This window comes from Tenrec ecaudatus, chromosome 10 (assembly GCF_050624435.1).
Source record: "Tenrec ecaudatus isolate mTenEca1 chromosome 10, mTenEca1.hap1, whole genome shotgun sequence".
In the NCBI taxonomy this organism is placed as follows: Eukaryota; Metazoa; Chordata; class Mammalia; order Afrosoricida; family Tenrecidae; genus Tenrec; species Tenrec ecaudatus.
The window spans coordinates 130,675,371-130,697,591 of NC_134539.1; the positions used below are offsets into that span (position 1 = coordinate 130,675,371).

Below are 22,221 nucleotides of genomic sequence, written 5' to 3' on the forward strand. Positions count from 1 at the left end.
CCATGCTACAAGACAAGATTTCATTTATTTGTCATTAGAAATATTTCACAAGTTTTTGTGATTAACCACTGCTTTTTTTGTAATCTGTAACAATGAAAATACATCCTGCATCAGATATTTACAGTAGCAAAATGAGTGATGAAGTAGCAACAAAAATAATGTTATGGTTGGGAGGTCATCACCACGTGAGGAACTGTATGAAAGGGTCGCAGCATGAGGAAGGTGAGAACTACTTGTCTGTATCTAAGGGACTCCTCTAGGTCCTCTCTCCTAGACCTGGAAGGCATGCAAGGCATATGGAAGCCTCCCTTTACATATCCGCCGCCTCTTGTGGTTTTAAACGTGGGCGCTCTTCTCTGGGCAAAGCCATTTGCCACTGGACAAACTCGCTCTTCTTTTTGCTCCATGGTAGCAGGGAGGTCAGGTGAAAGCTATTAGACTAGATAGATCTATAACCCACCCTTTGAATACACACACAAATTTGAATAATTCTTAAACACATGATTATGTTTTTCCTAAAATATGTAGGGTCCGATCTAAAGCAAGACTAGCCTGATTGAATAATTATGGTACCAATTGTCAACCCTGGAAATGAAATTAAATATTTAAGCTGGTGTATACAATAAACATGACCAAGAACGGCTATTCCTATGCTTCCAACCCTCAAGTAACATTGACAACCATCTGAGTCCCAAGTCCATAAGGATCTTTCCTGGAGCACTTGGAAGTTCAGAATTCACTCCAGAGCTTATTACCCTCCTGCCAAGCAACTGATTCATATAGGTCACCAAGCCTCTGTTTAACTGGTATCTTGGAACATGGAGACGGGTGCTGGTATAGATGATGATGTTTATCAGGATTAACCTTGAAATATATTATATGCCAGTACTTCTGGCTGTACACTGGTCTCCAATCATGTTTAGTCGTCTTAAATTGAATAAATTCAAGTGGATGCACATGCGTGTAAACATCACATACACAGGTTTCCATATAGGTGTGTCATGTGTTTATTAAGAAATTTGTTAACATAAATGAGCAAAGCTGGCAAATACATCGCTATTTATAAATTATCACACATACAGAAAAAATTTTCAAAAGATGTCTCAGGATGGGCTTCTCTCATGGTTCAAATGGATCTAGGAAAAGAACAAAAGAAATAATACACCAGCTGCCAGTCACCAACAAATGCCACGCATCGGCAATGCAATTTTGGCACGTAGGCTAGCTGAACTGCTGTCTGGCTAAAGCTTTGCACAAAATTCCTCTATCAAAAATCCTTTCCCTATGTAACCCTACCTTCTTCTGCAATCTCAAAGTCTCCCTTCAGTATTCATGAATCTCAAGGAAGATAAGCCCATTTCAAAGCTCCACCTCAGAATGTCCTGTAGCCAGGCAACATCTACCTGTTTAACTTGGGGCAGCAAAACACCTACCACCATCAATTGGGGAGAGGGAGGGGAAGAGGGGGGGTGGTGTGTGTGTGTGTGTGTACCCTCCGCCCTGAAAGGCTATATACGTGTCTTCCAGGGCAGATGGTGCAATTGGACTGGTGTGTGTACGCAGCCCCCCCCCCCCGCCCTGAAAGGCTATATACGTGTCTTCCAGGGCAGATGCTGCATTTACACTGCCAGCCTTGCAGTCAGTCGCCCAAGACCCAGCCCTCAGTACCATCAGGGCTGTTTGTGATTCAGGGAAGCCATGTGTAAAACTCCAAGAAACATACAAAATAGAGCTGGTATGAGAGTTTGGTGGTGCCTCAAACAGTTCATCCTAGTGTTGCCACATGATCCAGCAATTCCACTTCGTAAGCACACTGGGCAAGCCAAAAAGTATTGCTACTAAGATTCCAGTTTATACACACACCAGGGTTTATTCCAAATAAAACATATTTAAACATGTCTCTAATGGTGGATAGGTGTGAAGTAGTTCTCTCAGTAATGCACACAAGTCTCATTAGGGTGCCTTAAAAATATATTTTACAAAATGAATCAAAGTTTAAGTGGCTTCTGGGAGTTAAATTGGGCTATATTTCACTGTTTTATTAGAGATTCCAAAGGCATAATTTGGTTAAGAATTTTAAAATCATTTATTGGGGGCTTGTACAACTCTTTTCACAATCCATCCATCTACCCATCATGTCAAGCACATTTGTAGCCGTCATCATTCTCAAAAAAAGTTTTTTCTACTTGAGCCCTTGGCATCAGCTCATTTTTCCCTTCCCAACATCATGAACCCCTAATACTTTATAATTATTATTTTGTCATGTCTTACACTGTCTGATGTCTCCCTTCACCCACTTTTCTGTTCTTAAGGACACAGATAATCACAGGGGGTTTCTTAAAACTTAAAAAGTTTTTTGTTTTTTTTTAGGGTGCCCTCTGGGTAGAGGGCTCAAAAAATTGTATATCTCTTTCCCTGAAAGTGCCTGCTACAAGAGACGTTTTACACAACCAAAAAAAGCTAGGGGCTCCTTTTCACGAAGATGGCGCAGAAGGTGAAGAAGGAAGCTTCTGCTCCTCCCACAACAGAAGCCAAAGCAAAGGCTTGAAAAGCCAAGGCCGTGCTGAAAGGCGTCCACAGCCACAGGAAAAGGAGATCCCACGTCACCCACCTTCCGGAGGTCCAAGACCCTGAGACTAAGAAGGCAGCCCAAATACCCTCGGAAGAGCGCCCCCAGGAGAAGTAAGCTGGACCATTGTGCCATCATCAAGTTCCCCTTGACCACAGAGTCCGCCATGAAGATCGAAGATAACAACACACTTGTGTTCACTGTGGATGTCAAAGCCAACAAACAGCAGATCAAACAGGCTGTGAAGAAGCTGCATGACACTGACGTAGCCAAGGTCAACACCTTGATCAGGCCTGATGGGGAGAAGGCATATGTTCGACTGGCTCCTGACTGTGACGCTTTTGGATGTTGCCAACAAAACCGGAATCATCTAAACTGAGCCCAGCTGGTGAATGCTAAATATAAATTTTTTCAATTAAAAAAAAAAAGTAGGAGCATAAGACTTTAAAAGTTTTAAGAAAACTGAAAACTGCCCTGTTAAAAATATAGGCTAAGAAAGTTGAGCCCAGAGGTTCTTTTTCATCACAATACCTGCTCATTCTGTAGGAGCAGCAAGGGTTGTCCTATAAACATCTCATTAGGAAACATTACTCCATTGTACCCTATAGCCCTCATCTTGCCTCTTCAGTTTTTTGCTCCCAAAACTAAAAATAACACCAAAAAAAAAAAAACCCAAAACAAAATCACCACAGCTGAGATGGTCCAAGATGTCAAAAATGTCAATGACATGGGATAAATCGGAGAGAATTCTTATGGGAATGGTTAGATGGAAACATCCTTTCAGGTGTGTGTGTGGCTATAGCTGAATAGGTTAAGAAATAGTAGCTTCTTATTTTGACATTTTTTGTTTTTAATAAAAGATTCTATGATTTCTGAAAAATGTGGTATCAGGGTTGGAGGAAGGCTTATTAACAACCTGCGATATGCAGAAGACATAACTCTGCTTGCTCAAAGTGAGGACTTACAGCACTTGCTGATGACGACCAAGGACTGCAGCAGCCTTCAGGATAGACTACAGTTCAACGGCAGACAGACCAACATCCTCACAACTGGACCAACAGGTAACATCAAGGTAGATGGAGAGAAGACTGAAGTTGCCGAGACTTCGCTTGGACCCACAGTGAGTGCTCCCGGCAGCAGCTGCCAAGAGATCCATCAGTGCACTGCGCGGGGACATCTGCTGAACAAGACTTCTTTAATGTGTTGAAAAGTAGGGAGGTTACTTTGAGGATTAAAGTGTGCTTAACCTGAGCCAGGGTATTTTCAATGGCCTAATATGCATGTGAAAGTTGGACAATGAATAAGCAAGACCAAAAATAATCAATGCTTTTGAGTTGTGGTGCAGGAGAAGAGTATTCAAAGTACAATGGAATTCCAGAATAAATAAATCTGTCTTAGAAGTAGTACAGTTACAGCCAGATGCTCCTTGAGGCAAGGATCCAGAGACTTCATGTCACATACTTTGTGGACATGCTGTTGGGGGACCAGTCCTGGACAAGGACATCATGCTCAGTACAGTAGTGGGGCAGACCCTCAGCAAGAAATTGACACAGTAGTACCAACAATGGGTACATATAAAAACAACTGTGTGCAAGAACACGTTCTATTAAATTGGCATTCCAGGATGCACACCTTCCTGACACGATTGCTTAAGAAAAATGTGTGCATAAGCAAATGTGGTGAAGAAAGCTGATGGTGCCCGGCTATCAAAAGATATAGTGCAGGGTAGCAACGAAGAAACATATAGCTTTCCTCTAGTTCTTAAATGCTTCCTTTCCCCCACTATCATGATCCCAATTCTACCTTACAAATCTAGCTAGATCAGAGGATGTACATAGGTACAGAGAGCAACTGGAAACACAGGGAATCCAGGACAGATGACTCCTCCAGGACCAGTGGTGAGAGTGGCGATGCCTGGAGGGTGGAGGGAACGTGGGCTAGAAAGGGGGAACTGATCACAGGAATCTATGTATAGCCTCCTCCCTGGGGGATGGACAGCAGAGAAGAGGGCAGGGGGAGACATCGGTCAGTGTTACATATGACAAAACAGTAACAATTTCTGAATGATGAAGGGTTCATGAGGTAGGGGGGAGTGGGAAGGGAGGGGGAAAATGAGCAGTTGATATTAAGGACTCAAGTGTAAGGCAAATGTTTTGAGAATGATGGCAACAAATGTACGTATGTGCTTGACCCAATGGGTGTATGTATGGATAGTGATAATAATTGTTATGAGCCCCCAATAAAATGATTTTTAAAAAAACAACCCACAATTGTGAGGCGGGCACAGAACCAGATAGTGTTTCCCTCTGTAGTGCACAGGGTTGCTATGAGTCAGAGCCAACTCGATGGCACCTAACAACCTGATTCTAGAGCAATACTTTTTGACTTACCCATGTATTCACAAAAGACTTGAAAACAATGATGCAAACAGTTATGTGTGTACTAGTGTTCATTGCTGTATAATCAATACTAGTCAAATGAAAGCAACCAAAATGGCCCTCAACAGATGGATAAACAATATATATATAAATTCATGGTAAAAAAATGGACTAGAGAACAGAATATTACACAGATATCCTAAAATTAAGTGAGTCACAGGAGGACATATTGTATGGCCTCCCCGCTTTGAAATGCCTAATCAGGGCAAATGGACAGAGACCAAAGTGTAACCAAAGTGTTAACAGTGGTCACCAATTCCGCACCAGACACTGCAGACGGCAACATTATGCACAGCATCACTGAATTGCACACGTCAAACATTCGACTTGGCAAATGCTTTTCTTTTCTACAATTAAAAACTGCACAGAAAAACAGGTACATATTTAAAGAGGGATTTGAGCTTCAACAAGATACAATTCTATCTGAAGACAGCTTTCTGGTAAACCTATTCTGTCCTGTAGATTGAACATTTAGTAATTATAATTTTGATACCCATTACTGAGCATTAAAAAACCGAGCTAGACTCTTGTGATTTGGGACAAGAAACTCTCAAGGAATCCTCAAGTGTAGCTAGATTTTTCCTAGCCTCCTTCCATTCCACTCCCTGGGACTCGGAAACCAGTGAACCAATGTGGCCTTCTCCCCACTGACAGGACTAGTTACAATCTTATAACCTGTATGGTTCATTAGAATGTTATCTTCTTACTTGAAAGGATCTCTTCAGAAGTCTGAGTAATGGTGCAGTCTGAAAAAATAAAGATAAGTCAGCTACAAACTTTGCAATCACCCACAGTATTGCCAATCAGGTTGATGAACGGCGGGCGGCACTGGAGGATTTAATTACTGTTTTCACAGCAACGTGTTATGCAGCAACAGCCAGGTAGTCGCAGTCCTTCTCAATAGGCACCTAGGTTCAGACTATAGACTCTGACAACCTGACAGCTCCTCGCATCTGATTTTACATAAAAGCAGTCAGCAAGCTTGCTCCAAAGCATCAAAACAGGACCTATAAAGTAATAGATCAGCCACCCAAGAGACCCACTGTCAATCTACGCCACTTGCAGGCACAACTCGAAGCAGTCACACCCTAGAGAGCAGGGCTCTGGAGAAGAGGAAAATTCAATTGCTGTTACGAACTAAAAATTTGGAAGAGAATTTAAATGCAGTAGGAATCTGCATCCTTTTATAAAACCATGAGAGAATCGCTCAAAAGGTGACTGAAATGAGACTGGTGGAATTCCAATTTTTCTGCTATAACCTATTTTCCTTTCAAAGTAAACAGAACCTTAAATCACATTACTGTTTGCTATAATCTCTTTTCACAAGCGTCTACTCCAAACCAATTTACAGCCCTCCTTTTCTTCAGCCCAGATTCCATTTGTGAGCAGGCCTTCCCTGCAGCACCTTAATGCAGGACTCTGAGCAGCCCTCGGCGCCTAGCCAAAGAGCCAGGGAGGAGCTGGGATTGCCTGCTCAGGTTTCCCGTGGCAAGCTCTCTACTGCTCCCCAACGATACACCTTGTTGCCTAGGTCTTCCAGCATGGATGCAGTCAGATGCTGCTTGTTGCTGCTGTACAGCTAGAGATATCTGGTAAGGAAAGAAACAGGACAGAGCATATACTTCTTGGATACCTTTGTAGTTAACATTCTCATTTAGAGCTAACAGTGGGGTGAGGGAATCTTTAAAAAATTACTTACATCTAGTGGTGTAAATAATGGACTAAGTGAACCAAAGTTAATGTTAATTATTAAAATCTGAACATTAAGAAAGGGGCACGATTTTTACAGTGTGGCTACTCTTACCCAAGCTTACCTCCTCAAAATGTGTAGGAGGTAGGAAACAAAATTTCCAGGTGAACTTTTTAGCGACTTACTATTTTATGAGAAAGCAGATGATAAATAATGAGGATGGAGTGTGAAGTTGAATGCTCCACAACTTTCGAAAAGCCAAGAATGTGGAAATGGTCTCTCTTCACATTGTCAAGAACAGTTTATAAGTTAACTCTGACTTTTAAACAATACCTACCTATACAGCAGGGCTTTGCCCTTCTCGTTGCCCAAGGCAAAATATCCACTTCTAGGAGAAAAATCCATGGTATGAACAAATGAAATATTCTTCTTTCTAACAACTGGAAAGTTGGAGAACACTGTACAAGAAGGAAGGTGAACCTGCAGGAGATAAAAAAAGACAAAAACTTCAACAGCATGAACTAGAAATTCATGTTTCTTAAACTTCAGACTTCATTCTACCCTTTGGTTGAATATATTCATTTTCCAAACTGGATCCCAAAGTTTCTTTCAACTATAGCATACGTAGGAAATGCAATTCTCTTAATGTAACACAGTATTGCAAAATTACATTTTGCTTTTCAATGTGCTATTACTTGAAGGAAGTAGAGAAAAGGGATTTTTAAATATGGCTCTAACTGGTGGCTGGTAGACTCAAGTGTTTGCTGAATGAAGGCATGAATGCAAAAAAATGGTGGAATACTTACTGGGCCAGTAAAAAGATATCTTTTCATGGTGAAAGATAGGAGAAATATGAAGGAGGCCATTCTATCTGCGTACTGCAGTCGTTAATGTGTCTCCTCCAAGCCTGACACGGGTCCTTCCTCCTCTAACCCAGCTTCTCCGATGATTTGCTCAGCACACAGCTGAATAAGTATGGCGGCAGCATGCAACTCTGACTCGTCTTCCCTGACTTGAAAAGACCCTTGCTCTGCTTGACGGAGCTTCTCCATCACCTCTTTCTATAGACGTAGTTGATTTGATTCCTGTGGATTCCATTTGATCATGGTAGCCTGTCACCCTCCACAGACTTTCTCCCATTCAATTAAGGTGGTTTTCATATATAACTATCACATAGTACTCTATGTTATAAACACCTGTCTATTAAATAGGTTCCAGTAAGTCACGAATTAAGGTTTAACTCCCTGATAGGTGTCTACTGACTGTTTTGTCAATCTCCAAGTCATGTTAATTATTCTTAACTGCCAGATGGCAGATTCTACCTGCACAGCAAGTGTGTCATCAATATTAAGGCATTGGTATTAATGACACGTGGCCTTGGCCCATTTAAGCTGGTAGTTCCCTGATTTCATTTTAACGTTTCAAGTTCGTAAACATCACTCTCTACACAAGTTCTTTAAGAAATTACTTTAAATGTTAAAAATTACTTTTTAAAACCCATTCCCCCCCTCTCCCCCCAAAAAAAGCCATTTCCTAGGCAGATACTGTGTATTACACAGAGAAGCCAGAATACGGGTATCACAAAATGGATTACACTTAGTTTGAGAATACAATTATATAACTTTTTCCAAGTGGTGTGGCTTATTGTGTCTTGTTCAGGTTACTATGTTTGCATCTTTACATAAGCAAGTATGCACAAAGAGCACCAAGAGATACCCACTTGCTGTGAGTGCCAAAACCATGGCTTCCCTGTGTCTTTTGTCACATCTGCCACCTGACACTCTAAAATGATGCCTCAGAGATTTGCTCCTAACTTTCTCAGCACGCTTTTGAAGTTTGAGGGGCTGCTTTTCTGACTCTCCCAAATCAAAATACGCTGGGACCAATCTTTCTACTTGGTTGAGTTCTTAAAGATAAGATTCAATTAAGCCATCCTTGTTTCCAACAATATTAGAAAGCCCAGTTTCATAATTTGAATTCATCTAACTATAGTTTTGTCAATTGCTTATTACAAATAGAAAGCTCAGTACAGGGCAAAACTTGAGGAACAAGATACACAGCAATGTTTTAAAGCCTATTTTTATCAGAAAGCAGCTGTGTATTTCTGTCGCTGACTTAGCAGAACCCTAGAAGTACTATGGTAACAAGGTCAGTGATGTGAACTGCAGTGCTGCCACTGATGTGGTGCCTCATGCAACAAAAGAGCCGTACGATCACACACGGTGGCCACACAGCATGCGATGCGTGGTGGAAGATAAACATCAATTTGTAAACAATTTCTTTTTAAATGTCACCCCTTCCACTGGCTTGGATATTGGTGGAAGCAGGGGCAGTTTTACAATATCCTCCTAACAAACTCAGTTGTCTTTCTACAAAGTTCTCAATGTAATCAATCTCTCAGGCCAATGATACCATCAGATAAGCACTTGGATGGGTTCCAATCTCTCTTTGTTTATGATGTGTGTATGTATGTGTGTATGTATGTGTGTGTGTGTGTGTATACGTTACTGTTTGAATCCACTTATTTATTTTTCAGTCATTTTATTAGGGGCTCATACAGCTCTTATCACAATACATACATGCATCCATTGAGTCAAGCACATATGTTGCCATCATTTTCAAAACATTTTATACTTGAGTCCTTGGTATCAGCTCATTTTTTCCTCCTCCCTCTCGAACCCTAGATAATTTATAAATTATTTTTTCATGTCTTACATTGATATGGTCTCTATATTTAAAGTTTTAATTGAACTTTGAAATGAGAAGTACCAGAAAGATCCAACTTTAACTCTAATAACCATTTCTGTATGTAAGCACCCATGTATCAAAATTCAACAAGTAAACATACTACTTGATTTAGTGGGTGAAAAAACTCTACACCTTTGTACTACACCCAAGATTGCAAATGCAGCACTCAGTTAGCTTCTGGGTCTTCCTCCGCCACATGGCACAGACTGATACTGACTGCTCTGCGAGGGGTAGCACAAGTCTTTGGGTTATTACAAGCAATTGCATGATACTCACACTCTCCAGTGAGGCAACTGGAAGCTGCTATGCCTGGCTTCTTTCCATTAGATAGCATGGTTGACTACCATTTTAAAAATGTGATTTGGCTGCTACTAACGAATTCCCTGTGCAGTTTTGCCAAAATTAAAAAAACATAAACGCTGTCATGATCACTGAAGCAAATCAGGCAGAACTAACTACTATGCGTCTTGCAGAATATATGTCAACAAGAGAGATTCTCACAGCTTCCTACAACAAGTTACCACCACTACAATGAAGAGGAATGGGGGTTTTAAAGCCTGAACTTGAATTAGATCCTTCTCATTTGATAAAAGGATTCATTCATTAAAGGTAATAAAACTCAACCTGTTTCTCTCAAACACTTTTCCTACCAGAATCCTTTCTCCACACACACACAAACACACAACATTGTGTTCAGACTCCTAACTTGTATCATGGTAATGGTGAAGCTTCTCCATGACGGCAGGGAGCCAGCTTAGTCTCGTTGCCCTTTCTGCCAAAGGAGGCTGCTATGCTGCGTGCAGGACTCTAAGGAATTCAGTAAGAAAAGCCCTGAAGTGTAGAAAGAATACGGAATCTAGAATCACAAGTCTGTCTATTATGAGCTGTTGCCTTTGAGTAAGTTAATACTGAGAACTTACTAGCTCAAGAATTTGTAATAGAATTCTTCCTAAATCTTTATAACCTGAGCAGTTATACAAAGCTGGTAAGATATATACTACAGCCAAGTCTCTGGGCAAAATCAAAATTACCCAGGTCTTTGGAAACCACTTACCACTTGATGGCAAACACAAGGCAATACAGCTATTCAAAGTTGTGCCCACTTGCCATGAAAAGTGGTTCTGCCTGAAGGGGTGAGAAATGCCAGAGGGGAGGGTGACACGCAAGTGGAGCTTGGGCATGGTACAGAAAGGGGTTAATGTACTAAGCCTAAGACTGCTATCTTTAGAAAAGCCTGCTGACATGGCTGGCCCTTGAATGGTATCCAGGAACTCAAGATGGTATAAAATGCTCTCTTAAGGGTACAGGTGGCTCACTTTGGTTAAATTGTACAAACGGTGTGGTCTTAGGCTTCTGTGGGTGTGTCCTAAGCAGAAGGGAGTTCTTAGGTGACTGGCCCAAAACAACCATCTTGGGTATGGAGTCTCTCATGAGATGGGACTTCACAAGAGCCCTGGTGGCACTATCAGAGTAAGTAGACTGCTGACGTCGTGGTCGATGGTTCAAAACAATCAGCCACTCTAAGGAAGAAAGTTGAGGCGATCTGCTCGTGGAACGATTTACTGCCTCAGAAACCCCACAGAGGGTCACTATGAGTCAGAATTGGCCCAGAGGCAAGGGCTCTGGGTTTGGTGTGGTGTGGCTCCACTGGCAGAGGCCCCTTAGAAGCACACAGCAGAGCAGGATGCCTCCGACTGCACACCTACAGCTTCTCTGCCGGCTGAAACTGCTGGGAACCCCCTTTCCCTGCAGTGAGTCAGAGCTAGGAGAGTCCTGTGCTTCTCTAGAGTCAGTCAGCCTGGGCAGGGCAGCTATCTCAGGGACTCTGGACACAGAAGTTACAAGTGCTATCTAGCTGTTCAAACGGCAGAGTCTATTTTTCTTGAAAGTTCAATTAATTCTAAAAAGTCTTTAAAACAAAGTAAATGAGCAAGGAAAACATGAAGACCAAAGTTTTCACCTTAAACATCCACCTCACTATAGCAGAGCTCATGCTGAAAGCCCGGACAAGAGGACGATCAGTCAAGAGATAACTGAGAATGGAGAGCACAGCTTTCCCAAACCAACTGACAAACTGAGCGGCCATGTGTGTCATGTCCAACAACCAGACCCCAAAGCTATACTACAGACTTTCCTTCAAAAGAAGCCCCTCTTTTAAAAATAATACAACACTCTCCCCCTCCTTTCCTGTTACCCTTCTACATTTCAACGTAATTTTTTAAATTACCACTGTTAAAAAAAGAAAGTAGAAGTATTACCAGTCTGATGGCTTCTCTCATTTTGTCCGAAGCAATTGCCAAGATTTCTGAAGTAGGATTGAAGGTCACAGAGGAGACACCTGTGACCAAGTTCATTATAGCTTTGATCGGCTTTGGGTTTGTTTCTTGGAGACAAGATTGCTGATTGTATATGTTTACCACTCCACAATTAGAACTGCAAAGAGAAAAGAGGGGGCATTATTAAATACAAAAGATTAAAAATCAGCAAAGGGTTCTTACCACCTAACTGAACAAAGATGCTGGTCCACAAAAGCTGGTGTTTACAGGACTCACACTGTGTGACACAGACGGCAACCAGAGAGCTCATCCTAGACAAAAAGCCGAGGCATTAATTCCACGCCAATCCTTTTACCTTGGGAAGCTGTTCAACTAGTCTAGCTAGAAAATCCAAAGAACACATAGAACCTCCATTATTCATCCTTTCATCAAGTATTTCCTGCACGCCAGCTCTATGCCAGCCACTAGTTTTAGTTAGATGCTTGGGATGCAAAGGTAAACAGAGTTCCTCTCCTCTTACAGTCTACCTTTCCTTCCAATACACAAACAATTCTCCTGACCTTATTCAGAACCCAACCCTGTTACATTATGTCTGCGAGAACATTTAAAACAGTGGGAACCGACCACAGTGACTTACAGACATCTTAGTTTCACTTCTCCGGGAATATGAACAGTCAAGGGTTATGGCAATGGCCAGGTACGTCAAGTTGACTAAATCACTGGCCAGCAACAAATCATATCCCACTCTTAAAAATCTAATCCTAATCACCTGGTTTGTACATAATTAACAGGAGCATTCACACAAAAACTTTATAAATGAAAGATTTTCAACTCAAGGCAAAGTCTACCTTAATTTTATGGGCATTATAAGATACAGCAATTAGGCATGTATAACTCACAAATATTTAATAGAAAATTAGTAACTGTTATACAAGCTTGAACGATGCAGCAAAGTAAGCCACACCCTCGCTGGACTGACAAACAGGAATTCAACTAAATAGTCTCATTCCTACCACTCAAACATCTCATTTATTCACATAACAGTATTTGCTGATTGCCTACTACAAGCCAGAAGTAACATGAATTTACATGAAAGATACTATAAGTTGAAATCAAGTCAACAAAGTGTGTTAGCATCATTTAGCTCTAAAGTTTTCTCTCAAACCACTTTCCACCAGCTTTCAGTTGCACTCACTGGATGCATGTATTCCATCCTAACCACCAGGGAGAGAGTACACAGGAGCTGTAGAAAGTTTGTGGGATCGAGGAATTAAGTAATTAAAAGGTAATGAAATTTTTCCATCAACCTTTTAAAGCCCCTCATATACCCTTAGTATAAAAATTTCATGTTTTCTTTTATATATTTTTACTTGAACGCAATGTGTATATACACTGTAATTTACATTAACATTTTTCTTGCTAAAAACTAATTTATATCTAAATACACCTCAATTAAGGTTGAAAAGTTATAATCAATATAACACTTTTCTACATATAAATTATAATCATTTCTTAGCATCACAAACACAAGGCAAGCCTTAAAGAATGCCAACAAATACACAACAGATCACTGCTTAACTCAGTAGACCCAAGATGGCCTAAATTATGCATTTTTACAAAGAGAAATTTAGTTTGGTAATGTTCTTTGTGCTAATGGAATAGAACTGATTTTAATATGCTACTAGGAGTGGTTAGTAGGTTTTGTAAATGCCAGTCATTATTAATAATGCAAAGTATATCAGAAGCATTATATCCCAGAAAAAAAATGTACATGTCTCTGGCATGAAATCAGAGTACAATGTAGCAATAAGCTACATCTGTGTGTAACCTCAGAAAAGGAAACAGGAACATCAGTATGAGAAGTTACTCTAGGTGATAACGTTTTGTGGAAGAGGCAGGACTCAAGCCAGAGCCTGGGAAGGCAGATGTTAAGTGGGAAAAATTCCTAACGCTACATTCCTACTACCAGACGAACCAACACAGTATGTCCTGCTATACAAAGTTTTCCCAAAAAGAACTGGTTGCCAGGGCGTCTATTACAACTCCCGGCAACCCTAGAGGGTAGTGTAGACTCCGCCGGGGCTTCAAGACAGTCTTTCCTGAAGCATTCGGCAGACTACCACCCCTCTTCTCCAGAGCAGCTGTGCAGTTCCCCTTCACTACTGCTCGGTTGAGTACTTGACCCACTGTGCCACCAGGTTCCCTCTTTTCTCAGAAAAGTCATGACAGCAATTAGGCGTGTCTCTCCTGCGGACTGACACTCGGACACATGGTACAAAAGACAGAGAACACACAAGTCCATGGGGAAACTATAGGCAGAAGAGCATGGTTATCAAGCAGGGGACATTTGCAAATGTCTGAAGACAATCTGTTAGCCGCCCAGTACCTAACCCCTGCACCACCAGTGGAGACTGGACAACCTCAGATGTCACGACAAGGATGGTGGAGGGGTAGGAGGCAGGAAAGGGATGTGAGGGGCATCTGGCAATTTAATGTTCTACCATCCCCAGGCAGTTCAACCACGAAGAATGATCCAGCCCAACTGTGGTGAGGCTCAGAAACCTGAAGTAGAGATCAATGTAGGCAGTGACTGGTTCTTAAGCCTTACAGTGTGTAACAATCAATCACCTAGTCTGTATACAGTCAATTCCTGTGGCCCATCCCGCTCCAGAACTCGGATGCATGCACCCTGGATAAAGGTCAACAGTCTTTATTCATAATCATTACTTCAGGTACACTGATGCTGAAAGGAGGGGGGCCAAGAACCACACTGAAAGAAATACCAAGCATAAGGCAAGCTGTTACTGGGCTGTTGAGGGCAGGAAAGCCAGAGTACCATCATAGCACAACGTGCAACAACTGCCGCAGAGGGACTCGGAACAGCCCAATCCCTAGGAAACCTTCAGTGCTTGAATTCCACTCTGATCTTTGTGGGGTCTTCCACATATACTCGAGGATAAACAGACCCGACTATCAGCCGAGGCACCTAATTTTACCACAAAAACGGCATTAAAAATGTGCTGGAAAACTCAGCTTATACATGAATATATACAGTAGGTATTTTCTCCTCTGTTGCCACTGAAAGTAGTCTGTGAGGCAGCCTGAGGCTTCTAAGACACAATAGAAGCCCTACAGCTCCTCAGATTAAGCAAAATGAAAACAGAACGCAACACTCCACCCTTGCTGAACGGTAGGACTGAACTTTTAATTCTCCTCTCACCTCCATCACCTTTACAGTCACTTCTTCACTGACTCTTGTCCCCCAAAAGTTCTGCTCCACTCTTCTGGGCACTCAGCCCTGGAACTTCCACACTCGGAAGTTGTGCTTCTCTCCCACCCGCTTTTCTAAACAGCCAGCAAATACACTGGAAACACCGTTTGCCCACCTCCCCCAGCCCCATCCCCTGCCCTAAAGACAGTCTATGTATTACCTGCTTCCTGGACCACGGCAATGATCTCAGGGCCCCTATTGCTCTGCTTTCTCGTCAACACTGTCATAATGTACTGCAAATGCTAAAATATCAGATTGGATTTATGGTTCTTCTGTATTCAGAAACCTGTGATGGTTTCTCTTTCAACTCAGTCTAACACCCAAATTCTGATGAGGCCGATGCAAGACCTCCACACATCCGACCTGCTGCACTTAGCTAGCTCAACAGCCTGCCTCGGGTAGGCTACACCCGTCTGTGCTTCATTCCCAAGTCTGAAATTCCTCCCATTTCCAGCCTTTACTCTTCCATTACAATGCCATTTCTCTGAGTCATGCATGCCCTCAGAATGGCCAGCTCTAGAGCCAGTATGTCTAACAAAACTTTAACAGACATGTCCCGAAAGAGTCTCTGAATGACTTGCTATACAGTAAAATCCATCTTATATGTTCCATCTAACCCAACTCACTGCCATCGAGTCGATTCCAAAGGACTACTAAACTCCAGCCCTAATGAATCTCAAATCTTTTCTTTAGCTCTGGAAGCAGTCAATATCCTTTCAAAATAAACAAACAGGAAACAACCAGAGTTTCGGATCCAGTCCTACGACACTCAACTTCCTAACAACCAACAGAGAGAACTTAAATTACCTACCTACCTTCTTATGCCTGTTTCCTGGACTAGCACTATTCCACACAACTTTCCCAAGGGATGGGAATGCACTATCTGCACTTGAAAGGTAGCTATGTCATGAAGTAATGCAAATGTACATAATCATATATGAGGGAGCTTTAAAAAGTTCACGGAAAAATCCCGTCATCTCTAATTGCATTTTTCCATGAACGTTTTGAAGTCCCCCCATTTAGGTATGCCTATGTCATAGCACATACAACATAATTACATGTGAATAGTTCCCTAATTCCCTATCAAATCAACAATGTAGTAGAAATGTCCATTTTGAATCAGGATGAGAAAAGTTAACAGACACACTCTAAGGCAGCGGTTCTCAACCTGAGGGTCGTGGCCCCTTTAGAGGTCGAACAACCCTTTCACAGGGGTCGCCCGATTCATAATAGTAGCAAAATATTGAGTTATGAAGTAACAGCGAAAAGAATTGTATGGTTAGGGGGTCACCACATGAGGACCTGTATTAAAGGGTCGTGACATTAGAAAGGTTGAGAACCACTGCTCTAAGAGATAAGCTGAGATCAAAGCTGGAGCTAAATCCCAACAGCAGAGGCCAAGACAGACACACTCTGCACCTGTCTGAAGAGACAAGGAAGACGGGCAATTGGCTTCAGTTTCTCCTGCCTCTGCCTTGGCTTCTCCATCACTAACTCTACCACATGGGACAGTCAGAAAATCCAAACTGGGGTAAAGTCTTTATATCCAGGGTAACAGCAAAAACCTGGAAACAGACCAAGCACATCAGAACTGCTTTACCCTGAAAGACAATAATATCAAATGAGTTTAAGCTACTAACGCTCGAGTCTATCTTTGCTGTTTGGATCCTTCGAAGATGATTGGTAAAAAGTGATAAGGGCAAAAGCAGAAAACAATGACCTTTCTGGTTTCACAATCTGAGTGGTCATTTCTGTAGTTATTCGAGCCTCAGAGACAAGTGCTTCTGCTTAAAAATAAATCACTGATAATTAGTTGAAACATAAGTCTTGAATTTATAGACACATAGGTCCAGAATATTTGCTAATTAAGAATTGCTGCCACATTTCATGTTACTCTGGCAAACACTGATTCAGGTTTAAGCTGTCTCCCTAAAGGAGGGGCAGGGGTGTGGGGAGTCAGGAGTAACGCAGGGAGGCAGGCAGGGAGGCAGGCAGGGAGGGAGGCAGGGAGGCAGGCAGGGAGGCAGGCAGGGAGGGAGGCAGGCAGGGAGGCAGGCAGGGAGGGAGGCAGGCAGGGAGGCAGGCAGGGAGGGAGGCAGGCAGGGAGGGAGGCAGGCAGGGAGGGAGGCAGGCAGGGAGGCAGGCAGGGAGGGAGGCAGGCAGGGAGGCAGGCAGGGAGGGAGGCAGGCAGGGAGGGAGGCAGGCAGGGAGGCAGGCAGGGAGGGAGGCAGGCAGGGAGGCAGGCAGGGAGGGAGGCAGGCAGGGAGGGAGGCAGGCAGGGAGGGAGGCAGGCAGGGAGGCAGGCAGGGAGGGAGGCAGGCAGGGAGGCAGGCAGGGAGGGAGGCAGGCAGGGAGGCAGGCAGGGAGGGAGGCAGGCAGGGAGGCAGGCAGGGAGGGAGGCAGGCAGGCAGGCGGGCGGGCGGGCGGATGGGATGGGAAGGAAAGGAAAAGAAAGGGGGAAAGAAGCGCAAACACACTGCCTTGATTTGATTCCAACTCACGGCAAACTTACAGGAAGGACACAGCAGCCCTGTGTCAATCCTACTCCCAAGACTGTAATCTTCTTTACAGAAGCAAACAGCCACTTTCTCCTCTGAAGCAGCTAATGGGTTTGAACCACTGACTTCTAGCTTAGCAACCAAGCACCCAGATGGCATAGCGGTTATGCATGGAACTTCTAATTGCAAGGTCAGTATTTCAAAACCACCAGCAGCTCCTCAGGAATAAGATAGCTTTCTGCTCTCCTAAAGAGCTATAGTCTTGGAAACTCACAGGGCAGCAGCTCTACCCTGTCCTATCGCACTGAGGAAAGTCGACATCGACATGATTAGCAGTGAGTTTGGGTTTGTTTGTTTGGGTCCAATCACCTATTGTAGATCTACATGACACAAGGCACTGTCTCTAAGCTCCACCAGCTGGTTCTAGTTTCCTCCCAGGCCCTAAAAGCTGACTAGTTTTCAAAATGGTGGTGGGGATGTTAAGAAGCGGCTACCTCAATTTAACCTAAGAGAATGAAATGAAAGGGTGGAGATGATGGTAAGCTCTAAATAGCAAAATACACTTGACCCCTCAATCCGGAGAAGATTTCACCGGCATTTAAGGTCTAATTGTGTTTAGTCTAAGAGTAACAAAAATCCACTCCTAGATTTTCTTAAATTACTAAGATTGATTAGTGGTTTAGTGAGAGTTACAAATTTACTAGCCTCTTCCTGCTCTGCCTCTTCCCAAGCATGTCTATCTAGAAAGCCCTCTTAAAAAATACAGTAATATGGCTTTGGATAAGTCTTCTTAAGTTTCTACAATATTTATAAACTACTTCCAAGAAACCCATTTGCTCATACCACCTCAGAGAGAGAAAGGAAATTTTAACTTACTCCCTTAATGGCAGGATGAAGAGATAAAGTTAGTACTTGATGTGATCAAATTAACATTCCAAACACAGAAAATACAGTGATAGAGTACTTTGCTGAGGAGCTGAGAAGCCACTGTTATAGTATGAACATTGTATGAAGGCAATCGAATGCCCCAGGCTCACCTGTTTTGACAGAATTCCTATTTCCAAACAGCATACAAACAAAGCTATGTGCCATCTAGTACAGTTAATTCTTAAACATTTTGCCCATAATCAGAATACAACTAAGGTTGTGTTACACACGATGACCCTGTCTCTACGTACCCACAAGCCACATACTGTCCATTCCTCGACGTGGCGATGCTTAATCCATATAAACTGCCTTCATCAGCAAATCTGTTAAGGCACTTCCTAGAGTTCACATCCCAAACGTAAACTTCCCCATCCCCTGCATCAAAGAGACAAAATTAAAGTCCAGCTTGTTTCATTTTAAAACTGGAGGACAAAAAAATTTGGAAGACAAGTGAACAGTACAATAAACAAATTAAAAAATGAACAAATTCTGATTTCTAAAAGCATTTCTCGTATACACTCACATACAGAAAACTCTACCCTCCATTAATTCATTCATTAACAAATAGTACCTTTAGGCTTACAGTGAAACAAATCACAAAAACTCACTGTTTAAGTTTTGGGGTAAAGCGGATTTTGTCACTCAAATAAAATTCTTAGTACAAGAATTCAGGGAAAAAATTTAAAACACTTATCAACATAGTTCTTCCAACATCAATCAGTATTATCCCAGCGCAGTGAAGTAAAGTCTGACTCCTGGAGAGCCTGTGGGACAGAGCAGACCTAGACCTGCCCCTGTGGTCTTCCAAGGCTGTCCATCGTCATGGAAACAGACTGCCACACCTCTCTCCCTCACAGGTGGGTTCAAAACCACTCATCTGTGGTTAGCAACCAAGGGTTTTAGTCCCCGACCACACCAGGGCTACTCAACAGGTATTAAAATAGCTAGTACCTAAAGCTGGGACGCTTAGTAAATCACAATGATGATGACAGGAGAAATAATCCAGACAGGAAGGAAGGCAAAGGAGCACCACCACCACGACACCATCAGCGATTCTGACTTTTGATTATGCCCCCCCTGCTTTCAGGACCTTTCTCATGATAAATTAAGACCACTACAACAGTGACCACAGCTGAAAAGAATTGATATCTTCAGTTAATTCATCTGCTTGTTAGTGCTCAATTTCCCCCAGCATTTATATTCATAATACTTTTAGATTAGACATCAAATCTCCAAAAATGTTTTGAAAGATCAATAATCCTAATTTTAAAAGGGATTTGAAACTTTGAGGGATAATATTCTCAAACGTTAAACTTTCAACAAACCATCCCTTGTCATGTTAAAGTCTAGTTCTTATTTCACATTACATTAAATCAAAATTATTGTACTTGGCTTTAAGGATTTTAGTATCTAGCCTCCACCTCCAACTTCACTTAGCCTGGGACGTTACTGAAATCTTGTGCCTCAGAGATAAATTTTAAGAATTCAAACATTGAGCCATGCAAAGAAAACATGGTACCCAGCATGCGCGGTGTCAGCTGCTAGGATGACTCGTGGAGCTCCCCACACCCACACCATGGCATGGCCACGGTCAAGGGATACTGCAGAATGTCAGTGGGCTGCCTGTCTTTTCCCACGACCCAGGGGCATTCCATCAGGAATGTTACTCTGAGCTAACGTTTACCCCTTAACTCTCACAAATCCTAATACAGGAAACAAATGCTACTGATCTTATCATAGAGGGTTTTTAAAGCTACACAACTTCTGTGAAAGTCTGAATCTTAAACAAAAATAAATGTATGTTTTCCAAAAAATTCTTAAGCTCATTAAAAAAAAATAACTTCTATTGTTGTATCCACACTCCTAGTTAAGGTAAAAAGAAAGTAGGTCTAAAGCCCTGCATTGACTGCAGAATTCTACTCAGAGGCAAAATCACTGCAGGGTCCCATCACCAAAGAGCATGAGCAGCACTGAGATCAGGTAGCTGTCTCAAGAAATAAGCCCCTGACTCTTTGGAATGACAGATGGGTCTATCGGAGAGCATCCGAGTGAAAGACACACAGAGCTTGGGGTAGAAAGATTTGGGCAAAACGGCTCTAGCACAGTGAGAGGGGGGTATCAGAATGGTTTGCAGCCAATAATTAAAACTCAAAACACTACCCAAGGATAGTGCTACAAGTAGAGGGCAAGGATTCTAAGTAATTTGCAATAAGTCTTAAAAGGAGCCGTCTTTTAAAATAATCATTTTCCTTCCAATTCCCCCACACACACACACGTTAATGTGTTAACATGATTAGCCCCTCAATATTCATCTTAGTAAAAAGTCAAACTACAATTCTAAAAATAAAACTGAATTGCTTACGAAAACAAGATGAAATTCAAATGCGGTTTCCAGTTGACTCTGGACTATAAGCACATCCAAAGTGCCTCTCGTGTGTGTTACCACGTTCCCTTACCTGAGGACGTATATATTTTCTTGCTATCCGAAGCGAACGTGGATGCGGCAACCCTTCCATTAATTTTCATGCTGCCAATCAGTTCTTTAGTCTAAAAGAAGTTACATGTTACTTATCTACTTATCCTCTATGGAAGGATCACACTGTGCAGAACAAGAACAATCTAGTTCTCTAGCTTCCAGTTTCTATTCATTTTCATTCCTCTTTATGTTCACATCTCCCCCAACCGTGCCCAACTTCTCCCACCCGCCTACTGGAGACAGACATCCCAAGGACAAAAACGGCCCACCTTCATTGACAACAAGTGAGTATACCCAGCAACGCCATTTAGGAGCAGGAAGGACCCATCTGGGGAGACTTCGAAGCTCCTCACTATCTTCTCTTTCAAACCTACGAAAGGAGATGAATCAATTACAAAGATTAACAGGATGATAAAAAATGCTCTTTTACTATTAGCTGCAGGGGCCGTACCTTTAAAAACGTCGACGTGACTTAAACTCTAGGCTGAGGCTTTGAGCAATTTGGACCGTGTCTGACTGAGAGGACTCACACAGAAAACCACTAACAAAGTGCTCAGTAAAGTCCTCTTTTCTAGCTAACACACTCGCCCTTTTAATTATAAGCCAAGAGATTCCATCTCTCACATAGTAAACAACACAAATAATTGTCCCAGTGTTAAATAATAATAATATCTCTAATTAAAGGGACAAACTATACTTCTACATCACAAAATTCTTTATCAGAAAAGAAATCTATTACAAGTCAAAAATAGAAAACCAGCAAGACAACCTATAGCATTGCACCCTACCTACTACTGAGCATTCCGTGATGAAAGGAAGACTGGTTCTTAACTGCGCCTTCCAAAATACACAATACCAATGTCTCAGTGCATTCGAAACCTCAATCACTTCTCGGGATGTGACTATTATAGCCAAGCCATATCAGTTAGATAAATAAACCAGAGACTCAATTACTCACTGAGGGTCATGCCTAAAAGAGTCACAATGCAGGAAACTCCTTTTGGTATCAGAATGCTTAGAGTCAAATCAATCATTAAAAAGTTGCCTAATGGAAAGGATCCATCAAGAATAGGTATAATTGGTCACCTTCAAGGAGAAGGTGGGAGCCAGGGAGATGGATGGGAAGAGACTTTTACCATACTCTTGGATTTTTGTACCATGTGAATTTATTGCCTACTCAAATGGTATTTGTCTTTAAAATTAAGTCAGTGAAAAGGGATTTGGAAAAATCTCATGAGTTCAGTCCTCCATCACACATTGTTCCTCCTTGGAAAATGCCGGATAAGGTGCCACACAGATCATCTTGATGTCATTAGCAGTCCTTGTTG

General features: G+C 42.2%; 1 protein-coding gene across 1 annotated transcript in view; it reads right to left on the reverse strand.

Annotated features, from left to right (window-relative positions):
• Positions 1–983: 983 nt before the first annotated feature.
• UTP18 (UTP18 small subunit processome component) overlaps positions 984–22,221 on the reverse strand; it is a 36,103-nt gene continuing 14,865 nt past the window's right edge. Inside the window, exons 8-14 of the mRNA XM_075561591.1 lie at positions 21,163–21,263; positions 20,874–20,964; positions 18,669–18,792; positions 11,704–11,878; positions 7,035–7,177; positions 5,715–5,753; positions 984–1,136 (exon numbers count right to left, since the gene is read on the reverse strand). Coding sequence (XP_075417706.1) covers positions 5,729–5,753; positions 7,035–7,177; positions 11,704–11,878; positions 18,669–18,792; positions 20,874–20,964; positions 21,163–21,263 — 659 coding nt within the window. The 3' untranslated portion in view covers positions 984–1,136; positions 5,715–5,728. The remainder of the gene's footprint in view (positions 1,137–5,714; positions 5,754–7,034; positions 7,178–11,703; positions 11,879–18,668; positions 18,793–20,873; positions 20,965–21,162; positions 21,264–22,221) is intronic.